The sequence below is a fragment of the Vicia villosa genome, unplaced genomic scaffold, assembly GCF_029867415.1.
Source record: "Vicia villosa cultivar HV-30 ecotype Madison, WI unplaced genomic scaffold, Vvil1.0 ctg.000189F_1_1, whole genome shotgun sequence".
Classification (NCBI taxonomy): Eukaryota; Viridiplantae; Streptophyta; class Magnoliopsida; order Fabales; family Fabaceae; genus Vicia; species Vicia villosa.
In genome coordinates this window covers 1070028-1084703 of record NW_026705059.1, presented here as the reverse complement: position 1 = coordinate 1084703, position 14676 = coordinate 1070028, and the positions used below count along the sequence as shown (strand labels likewise).

Below are 14676 nucleotides of genomic sequence, written 5' to 3'. Positions count from 1 at the left end.
ATCAAGATTGAAATATTGTATTTCACAAACATTTAAACCATAGAAATTCAAGAATAAACAAACTAGATCATCTATATTGATTAATAACTTGTTCATACACAATATTCATAAGAAAAACATACAAAAGGTAAGGAAGATTACATCAAAGCCTTAACATCAAAAGTGTTTAGCTATCCATTGACATGGTAGCTTGCACAAGAAGGAAGGAAGGAAGAATAACAAGCATCAACGGGGATTTCTCGACGATCAATGCTCTGATTCTTCGATTATATGTTGAAATACTGAAATTAAGGTTTCTTAGCTCTCAAAATTATGTAACAAGTCTCAAAAAAAGAACTGTCCCTTAAATAGAAAATTCAGATTCTATCAAGCGCGCGTCGCGCGCTATAGCTCGCGTCGCGCCCCCTTCATTAATGATCAAACCGCCCTAAAGCGCGCATCGCGCGTTCCTTTGCTCGCGACGCGCAGATGCCCCTGGATTTTGAACTTTATTTTTCCTTTTAGCGCGCGACGCGCGCTCTAGCTCGCGACGCGCCCTTGAGCCTGACTTTGAAACTTTGTCTTTGCAATACTTTCATCAATCCAAGCCTCAATCCACAAAAGAAAACTTGCACAAAAATCACTAGAAAATAGATTAACAGAAAACGAAAGCTAAATTAACTAAAATACTATTATTTACTTCAAAATAAACGGGGATCCAAGAATATGCGAATAAAATAGTCGAAAGGTACCAAATACATGAGTAAATATTAACACAATTTGGCACCTAACAGGCTCCCACGTCATGCTTCCACTAGTAGGTCCTCCCGACACTACCTTCACCAACACAATCTCTTTGTCTCTCAAGTGCTTCACTTCTGGATTCTCTACTCTCGAGGGAGATGCCTCTGCTGTCAAGTTTTCTCTAACTTGCACACTATCCACTTGAATCACATAAAATGGATCAGGAATGTACTTCCTCAACAGAGACACATGAAAGACATTATGGAGATTTGAAAGAAACGGCGGTAAAGCAACTCTGTAAGCCACTTCTCCTACTCTCCCTAAGATCTGATAAAGACCAATAAAACACGGTGTGAACTTTCGAGATTTCAATGCTTGTCCAACACCACTCACCGGAGTAACTCTTAAAAATACGTGATCTCCCTCTTGGAATTCAAGTGCCTTACTTATCTTATCATGGTAACTCTTCTGGTGAATCTGTGAAGCTTTCATCTTCTCTTGGTTCATCTTGATCTTCTCAGAGGTCTGTTGAATGATCTCATATTTGAGCACAACACTCTCACCTAATTCATACCAACACAAAGGTCTCATACATTTTCTACCATACAAAGCTTCAAATGGTGTCATCCCAATACTTGAATGGAAAATGTTATTGTAGGTAAAATCAATCTACGGTAAGTAAATGTGTCCCAGTTACCTCACTGTTTCAAAACAAAAGCTCTAAGCAAATGCTCAAAAGACCGAACGGTCTTTTTTTGACTAACTGTTTGTCTGCAGATGATACGCATAGTACCTATAGATTCCTGCAAACTCTCTAAAAACCTCGATGTATATCTCAGATTTGTATCAAAAACAATACTCAAAGGGATATCATGAAAATTGGCAATCCTTTCAATATACTCTTCAGCTAACTTTGACAATGAATAACTGTTTTATATAAGAATAAAATGGGCTGATTTAGTCAATTTATCCACTACAGGACAAACTGAATCATTTTCCCTAGAATTCTTCGAAAAAATATCACAAAATCCATAAAAAGGACGTCCCACTTCCACTTTGGAATATTCAACGGTTGCATCAATCCCGATGGGATCTAATGTTCAATATTTGACTTCTGGCAGGTCAAACATGAATATACAAATATAGAAATATCTTTCTTCATTCCTGACCACCAAAATATCTTTTTCAGATCTTGATATATTTTAGTGGCATCGGGATAAATACTCAAATTGCTCATGTGATCTTCCTAAAGAATATTCTTCTTAAGTTCTGGTACATCTAGAATACAAAATCTGTTACGGAATCTCATAACACCATTCTCGTCGATTCTAAAATCACCTATATCGTCCTGTGATTAACAGAAGACGATCAGTCAACTTCAAGTCTAATTTATGACCTTATCTTATTTCGTCGAGAATACCTGATAAGTTCCAAAATATCGTTATTTTGAGTATATATTTGTGGCACTTATCGATTCTATTCTTTCCATTTTTATAATAAAATCCAAACTTTTGTGCAAATATTCGTATACTTAAGTTTTGATTCGTTTTATGCATTGTTTGGTAGTTTTTCCTTCGTTTTATAGGTATTGATGCACATCGGAGCCTCGAGTAATAAAGTGTCGAAGGCATAACTTCGAATACAGAGTTTTGGAGAAATAAGGAGAAAATTCTGCAGACGTCCGCTAAGCCAAGCTATAGTGCGCTTGGAGTTTCAATAATAGAGGCAAAATTGACTTCATGACCTCGCTTAGCGCGGTCAGCTTGCTAAGCGAGGTCTCTTTTACTGTACTAGATATTTTGTCAATAAAGGCAAGCTCGCTAAGCCAACTCAGCTCGCTTAGCGCTCCTGCGTAAAAAAAATTGTTTTTATTCTTCATTTGAGACATTTTCTATGTTATGGTTTTGGGGGTTTTATGTACCAACTCCATCACTTCCATTTTTAGGGTAGATTAACTTAGAAAACAACTATGGAGCTTGCATTTGGATGATTGGAGGTGGATTGGTCATCAATCAGAGCTGACAAACCGGGATATTTTTGGTTCATTTCTCTTCCTCTTTGTGTATTCTCTCATAGTTGGGTTTTGTGTATGTATTTACTTTGAAATCAAGTATATTTGTTGTCAACGGCCTTATATTTAATTTGCTTTACAAATCTTTGTTGATTGTTATCTCGGATTTTTGTTTTGTGCTTAGGGTTTGGGTTGCTATAGACATATACTGCTCGAATCCTTATCTAGGATGATTATATGTTAGTTTCTAGACTCTAGACATAGATTTAGAGCTGACATTCATTTGGGTATATGTGCTTAATGCCTCTGTGTTGTTTATGTTGTGTTTAGAGATCATCGACGTGAGTCACACTTGTCTTCTATGTTGTTGAGGTTGGTGGAGAGATCCCCTATGAGATGATACAGTGGATGTTGGGATTGATACATGATGACATTGGCGAGTATTGTAGGTTGAGTATAACGGGTCGATAAGTTTAAGTTTGTGATGAGTGAGTGTATTCGCATGCCTGATAAGTTATTTCTTTCCTAAGAATGTATTTATTTTTTGTTCATATGTTTTATTTTCCGCTTTTACTTTCAATCCATTTTAACCCAAGCTCAAAAACATAGAAACCGTTGAACGACATTCTAACCAACCATTCTCTGTGGACACGATAATTCCCGGAGTAATACTTCAAAATCTTTTGCTTGTTGCTTTACAGCGTCAACAATACCACTAGTCAGCTTCAACATATCCAACTTCACACTGTTAGGAGTCATTTCATACACCAAATTGAGATATCTAAACTTTTCAATCAACTCTAATTCTCGCATCATTAACGTCGGCATATGAAATGACTTTCTTCTCAAAGCATCAATTACAAAATTTTCTTTACCCGTATGGTAACTCAAACTAAAATCATAATTCTTCAGAAGTTCAAGTCACCTCCTCTACCTCACATTCAATTCCTTCTGATCGAATATATACTTCAAACTCTTGTGGTCATTGAACACTTAAAATATGGAACCAAACAAATAATGTCTCCAAACCTTGAGAACAAAAACCATGGATGTAAACTCTAGATCATGCATAGGGTAGTTTGGCTCATGAAATTTCAACTGTCTAGAAGCATAAGTTTCAACCTTACCATTATGCATCAGCACACCACCTAGAACGATCTTTGAAGCATCAAAATACACACCAAGGATTCACTTGGACTTGGCAAAATCAAAATTGGCGCTGATGTCAACTTTCTCTTGAGTTCTTGAAAACTCTCTTCACACTGCACACTCCAAACAAAAGCTTGACCCTTTCGAGTCAACTGAATCAAAGGCAATGCCAACTTTGAAAAGCCTTCAATAAACCTCTTGTAATAACCAGATTATCCCATGAAACTTCTGATCTCAGTAACATACTTTGGAGTCCCCCACTTAAACATAACATAAACCTTTGACGAATCAAAACAATACCACCACTAGAAATCACATGACTGAGGAAACTCACTTATGTCATCCAAAACTTACACTTAGACAACTTCGTATAAAACTTGTTATCTTTCAATGTCTGCAACACAAACCTCATATTCTCTGCATGGTCCATATCCAATTTCAAATATCTTAGAACATCCTCGATGATCACAACAAGAAACTGATCTAAATACGCGTCGAATATTCTATTCATATATTCCATAAACACACCTGGTGCATTAGACACAGCTAAAGGCATTATTGAATACTCATAATGACTATATCTCATTCTGAATGCATTCATCAGATTATATTCTAACTTTACTCGAATATGATGATAACCCGATCTTAAATCAATCTTACAGAACATGCAAGCACCAACCAACTAATCCATCAAACCGTCATTCTTGATTGTAACCTTATTCAGTTGTCAATAGTCAACACATAACCTCATGCTACCATTTTTCTTCTTCAGCAACAAAACTGACGCTCCCCGCATTGAAACACTCGGTCGAACAAACTTTTTCTCAAGTAGATCTTCTAACTACTTCTTCAACTCCCCCAACTCTGAAGCACACATACGATATGGAGCCATCTACACAAGTCTAGTACCGGGTACTAAATCTATGGAGAACTCAACTTCATGCTCTAGATTTTGCTAGGTACCAAATTGTGTTAATATATAGTATAGTTTTTGGCACCTTTCAATCGATTTTATCGCATATTCGTGTTAATCCCATTTTATTTCGAAGTAAATATTAGTAGTTTAGTTAATTAAGTTTTTGTTTTATATTAATATATTTTGTAGGAGATTTTATTTCAGGTAATGTTTTTTTTAGGTTGGAAACTTGGAGCTTGGAGAGTAGAAAGAATTTCAAAGATTTTGATAGCTTCAAGGGCGCATCACGCGGAGAAGCGCGCATCGTGCGGCCTGGGACGTTTTCTTGGCTACTTAGCAGAATGTTCCACGTGTCGCGCAGAAAGGAGGGCGCGACGCGCGCTCTGCGATATTTTGTTTCTCTATTTAAGGAACAAATCAGATATTTTGAGGGGTTAGACATTTTCGAGAGAAAGAAAGCCATATACCACTGTAGCAATATAGAACTAAAGAATCGGAGCATCAATCGTCGAGAAATCATCGTTGATGCTTGATAATCTTCATCTTTTCCTTCTTGTGCAAGCTACCAAGTCAATGGGTAGCTAAATCCCTTTTGTATCAAGACAAGATGTAGTATTCCTTTCATTTTGTATGTTTCTCTTATGAGTATTGTGTATGAACAAGTTATGAATCAATATAGATGATATAGTTTGCTTATTCTTGGATTTCTATGGTTTAAATGTTTGTGAAATACAATATTTATATCTTGATCTAACTTTATCATCTATCAAACATTAAGTCTAGACATGGAATTAATGGTTGATATTCACTTTGTATCGGTTTATAAATGTTATTTGTGTTGTTCAATTGGTTGAGAAATTCTTGGTTGAACAATACAGTAAAACTTGCTATAACGTTGCGGAAACGAACGGTATAGACGGTGATACGTGATATTATTGATTGATAACAAGTTCATATGCATGATTAGTAGAAGACATACAAATTAGGTTGATGAAATGATGTCTTGATACTTATTTAAAACCTTAAAACTTTCCTAATTTTAATCTTTTCTACTAAAACTTGTGAATGAACTTTGACAAAACCAACCCTAAAGTAACTCTAGCTCAAGACACTATAAACTGTAGAACGGCGGTAATATCTCCTCAATCCTTGTGGAAACGATAATTAAAAAAGCACTCCAATATACTTTAAACAGATTTTTACACACCACTGCCATATCGCTGGACATCACATCATTCTCCACTCTTAGAGAAGCGAACATCACCAACACTTGATTATTCTCCCTTAAAGACATCTCAATTTGACCAGTAAACAAGAATCTCAAATTTGTACTCTTCTCAGTTTCGAGAAACAATACAGCCTTAACAACACTAGCACTCTTAAATCAGCGACACGCTGAACCAACCCTCCACACCTGAAACATCTCAAAGAAACAGAAACCTCTCCTCCAGTTGTTTCAATCCCGCTCCTGCTAACAAGTGGTTAGAAAAACAAACGAGCACCGACTGTGTTTCACACACATGTTACATGTAACATCCTGATTTTATTAGTTAATTATTTAATTATTTTTATTTGGTGTTTTTTATTGATTGTTTATTTTATTTAATTATTATGTGATATAATGATTACTTAATTATTTAATTATGTGTGTATTTGTGCTAATTGGATTGATTATACTATTAGTAGTATAATGAAATTATATGTTAGTGGGCCTAATATGGGAAATAGAAAATAATGGGTAGCAAGTGTTACTAAGCCCATTAGAGAGAAATGAGGTAGTAAGGGGATTAGGTCATTTTTTATAACATAATCATTTTGGTAAGAAGAGAATAGTAGAGAAGAGTAGATAAAGAATAGGAGATTTGGGGGATTCTTGAAGAAGAAGGAGTTTAATTCAAGGTAAGAGGGAGAAATCTCATTATCTTAAATATATATATATATATATAAGATTTTAGAATAATTAAGTTATCACATGTTTTGTGTTATAATTAAGTTAAAATTTTAAATAATTAATGCATTTAGAATATTATATATATATATATATATATATATATATATATATATATATATATATATATATATATATATATATATATATATATGCAATGTGTAGTAGTATGATATGTATTCATCTCTCTCTATTCCATAAATTTCCACAGTGTTAGGGTTTGTTGAATCAAGGAGATTTTTGTGTTTTAATCATGTTTAGTGTTATTAGAATGATGACTCATGATTAGAAACATGAATAGGAACCCATAACATGTGATAACTTGCTATTGGAATGAGTTTTGGTTGGCAAAAATCAGAGTTGGGTTGGTGTTGGGGTGTGCTGAAACGCATTTTTTTTTGGTTTCTTGTGCGGAGTGTCGGGCGAGCGTTCGCTCACAAGCCGTCTCCAAGTGAGACAAGCGGGCGAGAGGGTGGCCAAGTTACTGACTTGAAGCGTCGGGCGAGTCATTTCTTCCGCCGAGCTAAAGTGCCATGTTTTGCCAATTTTCCAAACTTCATAACTTTTGATTCATAACTCCTTTTTATATGTCGTTTGAAGCATTTGGAAGCTAATGTAATTATCTATATGACAGGATAGAAATGGTTAGATCTTGATAAATTAATTATGATGTTGTTGTGTAATAATATATGATTATCTTTATGTGCGTAGTGAAATAGTGAATTGTGGATAACAATTGTTGGCATGATAAATGTGGTATGATATTCATGTTGAATGTGAATGAATATATTCTAATTATTGTGCATAGTTGTGATTGTTACATGATAAGTATGTTTTGTACAATTGGTGGATAATTCATTGCGTGAATTATTGTGGTATGTGGTATGTTAAGATTGTATGGATGATCTTAATTGCATATATTTTGTGATAATTGTACATGCATTCATGGTGGCTTTGATCCTTGTGTGGAAAGAAAAGAGGGTGGCTTTGATCCTTGTGTGGAAACATAGGCGTGTGTAATACGGTGGGAAACTGACTTTTTGTTTTTTTCGTAAAACATGTTGCGGTTAGCAAGAGTCGCCACCAACTTTTATTTTATCCAATTTTATTAGGTAAGGCATAAAAGAATAGGAAAGACCTTTAAAAGATTTTGAGTTCGAGGGGTAGGTTATACAAAGGGAAGGTACTAGCACCCTTTGTATCCATGGTTATCCACGAGCTCTTAATTGCTTAGCTCACTTTGTTTGACTTGTGTGTATGTTTTTGAAAAAAATTTAACTTTGTAATGATTCTCGTATGAATGTATACAGAGTCTTATTTTTGAAAATATTTGTGTTAAGAAAGCTTGACTTTATAATGATTCTTGTATGAATGTATATAAAGTGTTTTTCTTTTGAAAATAGCTTTGAAAGTATGAGGTTTGAAAATGAATTTGAGTGTGAGCAAGCAATTAGGAGCATCTACCCACTAAGTGAAAGTCTTTCCTATTCTATGTCTTTTTTGTTTTGAAGATAGTATTATCCATACCATTAGTTAATAGGAAATCCTATCTATTGGATGTGAAAGGACATGCGTAGGGTCATCGAATGGTCATAGAAGACAACATGTAAGGATACCTTAGCAATTCGAAGGGACTATCATAATTTTTCCGTAGGGTCATCGAAGGACAAGATCATCTTTTCGTAGGAAACTCAGAGGGTCATCGCGGGACTATGATCTTTATATCGAATGGACTATGATAATATTAATCGTAAGCATCTCTTGCTAAAGTATCCCTACGCTCGAGGGACATGAGCATGTAATCGTAGGTCAACAAGAGAGGTTAACCTAAAGGTGAGCGTGTGAGAAGTGTGTTGATTCAGTTATTTAATCTTGAATGAGGGTTAGCTAACATCCAGTTATTAGTCTTGTCATACAACCCCTAGTTACTAGCAGTTATAAAGAGTGCGGAAAGTAAAATGCGGAAAGTAAAAATCCTACGCTATTACATGGGTTTGGGAGAGTTACATAATCGGGGAGTGCGGAAAATAAAGCCCTAATTAAACTATTACATGGCTTCGGGGCAGATACATAATAATAAAAACCTTGCGGAAAAATAAAGTGCGAAAATTGAAAGTCCTATTTAAGCTATTACATCCCATAAGCAGTTACATAATTTATAAAAAATATGCGAGAAAATTAAATAGCGAATGAATTGAAAAGTCGAAAAGAGATTGAAGGAGAGAAGAGAAAAAAGATTTAGGGTTAGAAAAAGATTTAAAGTTAATGTTAATCTAAATCTAATTTTTTTTGAAAATAAACCTAAATGAAATTAAATCTAAATGTCTAATTAGTTTTAATTATTAAATCCAAAAAAATCTAATCAAATCCTAATTAAGTTAATTAAAATAAATGTTGAGAAATTTAAATCAACTAAAACTAATATTTTTGTGATTTTATGACTAAACGATTAATTAAACTAATTAAACAACTTAATTAAAAAAAATTAAATTGATTAAATTAGTTATGAGAAAATATTAAGTGAACAACCAAAAGTTAAACCTAATTGTATTAAGGTTTTATTGGTTAGGTTAATGATTAAAGGTTAATTAGTGATTAAAAGAATAATTAGAAAATAGGAGAAAGTTGGAAAATTGATGAAAAAGGTTGGAGGACACTAGGTATCGAACCCAGGTCCTCTTGGTGATAGGTCTCTTCACGTTACCAACTGAGCTGCAATGGTTAGTCATAAGTAAAACGCAAACCAATAAACAAATATTAAAGTGCGCGCTGAATGGCTAAAGTCAGACTTAAGCCAAAGTGGGCCCCTGAATATTGGACTAGCGAATCAGAAGCCATAGAAGTACCACGCCTGCTTCGTCTTCCTCGTTTTAGGACATGGATATTTGCTTTGAAATTGCTAGGACTTTGCTGCGAATCTGGTTCGTGGCTACGAGTTAGCTACAATTTTTTGTAGCTAATACCTGCGAACATCAAACCTGCAAAATCAACGTTAAACACAAAAACAAAGTGCCCAGTCTGGCTAATTAGGACCTTGCGATCACGATGGTGGCCTTCGTTTGCCGTAAAACATCATGCACACATGAAAATGAAAGCAAGCTTCTTTGTGCCCTAATAATGGCGTCTTGCATTTCAGGCCTTAAAGCTTCGTACCACCGGTTCAAATCTCTTCTAAATAGCACCAGGAACTAGAACATATGATTAGTTTGAATTAAAACATGGTAAAACATGAGTTATGAAAATCAGCATATGCATGAATATGGTGAATGTGGTATGTGCATTCTAGTGTTATATGACTTAGTGTTATTCAACCTTACCCTTTAGTACCTCAGAAGTGGATTGGGATGGTTGGTTGCCTTTGAATCTTACTGAACACCAAATTTGCTTGTGCTCCTATTCCTTAATATTTTGCAATTTTGAGAACCTTATTCCCTTGGCCAAGAATCCGTCCCCTTGCATGCTGAATGCATTTGTGTGTTTATATTGATGAGATTAGGGCAACAAGAATGGAAAGAATCAAGAGTTTGGAAAAGATTTAGATTTGGTTGAAACTTGTATGAAATCTTTCTATTTTGAGCCAATCTCCTCATAATCATGTACCAACGAAATTCCTTGGTCCTCAAGGTATTCTTTGGGCCTCCATGTGATTAAAACAAAAGCCTTATAATTAAATTCAATTATTTTTGTATTTCACTTAATTTATATGGCTTTTAATTGAATAAAATTCAAATAAATATAAATAAAAGTGACAAAAATATGAAGACAGTTTTATGGGTCCTCATTTAGGTCATGGACATGTCTGAAATCAAAATCATAGGCCCATTAGTCCAAAAACACAAAATTGCTCAATTAGGGATTTGTGCATTTCTCACTTTTTGACCAACTTGTACCTATTCATAACTTGCTCATTTCTCATCATATGAAAGTGTTTCTGGACTTTATGGAAAGCTCAAGATATCCTCTAAAACCTCCCTTTGGTTTTATCTCATTTGAGTCTTCCATATTCATGTACACTTCTTGAGAAAAATTGACTTTTTGTTGACTTTCAAAACGACCTGTAATGTTTTGGCCTATGTCTTTCAAATGAAGCATTTTTGGCCATGCCCTTGGTGTGACAAAGTTGTAGAGAATGGAATTTCCTTCAAAATAAGATTTGGTTGAGAAATTTCTGAGGAAGTATGTGAAAGTTATGCTTGGTCAAAGTTTAGTTGACTTTCCTTTAGAAAACCCTAATTTAGCAGCTTTGACTTTTGATGATCTTTGAGCTTTTCCTTATGAATCATGATCAAACCTTGATTAAATGATGAATGTGACCTCAAAACCTTAATTTTTACCAAAAATCTCGAAGTTTGACTGTATATTGACCATAGTTGACTGTTGACCTACTACAATCGACTATTGACTATTTGAGCAATTGACTGAGCAATTTTGCATTGTAAGGCTTGAAACTTGACATGGAGATACCTTGAGACATATGAGGCATTATGAAGTCCACATGAGGCCTTGGAAGTTCCATTTTCTTGACAGAAATCAAAACCCTAATTTGAGGCCTATTGCTTAGGAGACTTTTTGAAACAAATTGTCTTAAAGATGTGAGGGCAAATTTTGGGGTACAATAGTGTGGCTTTGTCTCCTTTGTGGATTTTGGAGTGGTGAACTAAAGGTTCATATTTTGAAGGCTTTGATCTTTTCCGGATCGGAAGCGTGGCTCTGGTTTATAATCGGGAGCAGTGAGCTTGATACTCACATGGTACCACATGCATTGAGTCACATTAATTGCATTCGAGTCGCATTATGTGTTATGTGATTACTTGAATTGATGTGAATTGCCTTGTGATAATTGGAAATTGTGTTTTGTGCAATAATTGTGAAACTTATTCAAATTATGAAGTGTGAGGAAATGATAATGCTATTGTATGCTATGTTCATTGTACATATATTATGTATATATTATGATGCGAATTCTCACCCTTCTGTTTGAATGATGTTCATTGTGACATCGTGCAGGTTCTGACGAGTAGTGAGCTTGTCCGAGGATTTAGCCGAGGAGCTTCTGGTTTAACATTTTTATTAGGTAGCGAGTCAAATGCTCTGATCATGTAACACTTGGGGGTTTATTTGAACTCATTTTTTTAATGTTTGGATATTTTTATCTTATGGTGTTTAACTTGATATTTTGGATAGGATGTGTTGAAGGCTATGTTGCCTAGTTATTAGATTTCATATAGCATAGTTTAATTATGTTATTTTGAATTGGTAGATGGATATAGTATGAGATATATTCATTGAAATTACTTGAAATTTATTATTCTGAGTGCGATATGCATAATGTATGAAAGCATGAAATTTCAAATTATGTTATGAAATGATCAGTGCATGTTTGTATTTTGTTTTGGGTTTTAATTACGGTGAAAACAAAAAGTGACGCCCTTTTATTATATGCATGTTAATACTCTGTGAATGTTTAATTATATTTTGGGGTTTAGAAAAAGGGTATTACATTGCATACCACGGAACAGACAAAATTACACAACCTGGCCGGATGGACCAACTAGGCTGTGACCACTCTTGTACCACCCTAAACCCCCAACGCATAATAATACGTTATAATACGAATATAAAAAATTATTCAAATTTAGAGTGTCACACATCACATCACAAACCGCCTCTATAACACTTCTTGGATAAAACATATAATTCAAAAACACCTCTCATCACATGCTCACCTTTACTTAGGCTCACCGCACTGGAATATTCAACAAAACACAACCCATAAATTAAATAAATTTCATGATAATCTTTATTTGAAACTAAATGCAATTATGGGAAAAGAATTCAACATCAAAACAACTCAAAAATATCAAGAGTTATAACATCTACTCTTGCAACAAAAACTCATAGAAAATTAATCATAAATGTTCTTCCTCCCGGTGTTACAGATCAGAGCAACAAAATCTAAATCGCAAAAAAAACAGGGAAATGAAGAAGAGGCTCAACGCCATCCTTCAACTATTAACCAGTTACTCATTTACCTGATCGTCGGTACTACAAGAAGGAGCACAAAGTACCACAAACAACAAAGGGGTGAGAATATGCTCAAAATTATATAATGGTGCAAAAGAAATGCAAGGGTAGCCTAAAACAAAGATATCATATATCATACACATCAATCACGTCAAGTAGCATAACTCATCTGCTTATCCAAAGCAACTCAATTGCAAACAACATCAAAACACTCATTTGCACAACCTTTATGTAATGCAATGCAGACAACAACTCAACTCATACATGTAGTACCAACTCAACAAAGGTTTTTCATACGAACCATGTCCCAACATCTGAACCCCGAGCCCCATCATCTAAACTCCATATAAGTTACTAGTCCCGTCATCTGAACTCGTGACTCGCCTCTTTCACAACAACGACACAGTGATGCATGGCATACAACTTAATGCAACAACAACAATAATGTTTAAGGCTTCCCTTCTTCCAGTTATAAATCTTCTACAAAAATAAGAATAAATTTTCAATGTTTCCTAAAAAAGTCTCCAAGATCCTTTTTATGAAACCAAATTAAATCTGCAATGTGCCTAAAATATCCTTCCTTTGTTGCGATTGTATGAGTGCTAAAACCAAACAGAATCTTCATAATAACAAAAAAAATCTTCCAAGATTTAAAAACCTGAACTATCTTGGTGTTCTGGTTTAACATGTTACGACATCTACCAGAACATCTGTCTTTTGAGATGTCTTACCAACATGTCAAGACATCTGCCACAACATCTTGTTTTTCCAACTCTTACTCCAAACACTTCTTATTCCACCATGAGATTCTTCTTCTCCTTTTCTTCTCTTCCTTCTCTCTTCTAACTAACTTTGGCAAAATGAGAGAAAAGGAAAGTTGGTAAGGTTATGTAGTAATGTTGTTTGTCTTTTAATGAGCTTATCTTGTGCTTTTACCATTTTTTCCCATGCCAATTTTTCATAATCTTCAAAATACCACTCTTCAAAATTTTACTAATTTGCCCTTTCTTCCTAACTAGTAAGGATTAAAGAATTTGATTAAAAATTTAATCTCCACTTAACTCACTAATTACTCAAGTTATCCCACTTAATAATAAAATTAGCATTCAAGAGGATATGGAGTATTACAAAATCATACTATGATTTGTAATTTCACAAGATTACACAACACAATAATGGTTATAAAATCTTGTTTTTTTCTTTCCGATAAGCAATTGAATTGAAAAAGGAAGTATAAGGGGGTACTCCAACCTTTACAAAAATAAGTGTCCCACACCACTAAGGGTCGATACAAAATCCAAAAGACCAACCGAAAGAAAGCAACCAACCTAAGGAAGGACGAAAGAGAGAATTAAAGGAATAAAAGAAATCAATAAAAACTAGTTTGCTCACCAAAACAAAGAACCACCACCAGCAACATTACAAAGAAAGACTGCAAACACAGGGGCAACACCTGCGCATGCCTAACATTAACCATACAAACAACCCCAATGTCAAGCTAGCACACAAAATGTAAAAGCAGAACGACCAAGCCTTAATGGACAACCCGGAAATCCATTCATCCCTCACAAGAATGGACATAGAACTATTGAGAACAAGAGCTTTCATATAACATAACCAATTAGAGCCAAACCCTACTCTCCTCATCACATGCCTCAGATATTACCATGACACAAAGTCATAGGTCTTCTTAAAGTCAACACTCACTATCATACAAGGCTTCTTGTATCTTTTAGAAAAATGCACTACCTCATTAAGGATCAAAACACCATCAAGCATCTGCATCTTATAGATAAAATTTGATTGACATTTGGATATCGAAATTTTCCATCACCTTTTTGAACCTAGAGGATAAAATTTGGCTAAAATTATGTAGAGATTTCCAACCAAACAAATGGAATATAT

The 14676-nt window shown here is 34.7% G+C and overlaps 1 protein-coding gene across 1 annotated transcript; it reads right to left on the bottom strand.

Moving 5' to 3' along the window:
* Positions 1-675: 675 nt before the first annotated feature.
* Positions 676-4439, bottom strand: LOC131625106 (uncharacterized). The gene is made up of 3 exons (XM_058896000.1): positions 4291-4439; positions 1517-1650; positions 676-1286 (listed from the first exon to the last, which is right to left on the bottom strand). The coding sequence occupies exons 1-3, from the start codon at positions 4437-4439 to the stop codon at positions 676-678; spliced, it is 894 nt and encodes a 297-aa protein (XP_058751983.1).
* Between the last annotated feature and the right edge of the window lie 10237 nt (positions 4440-14676).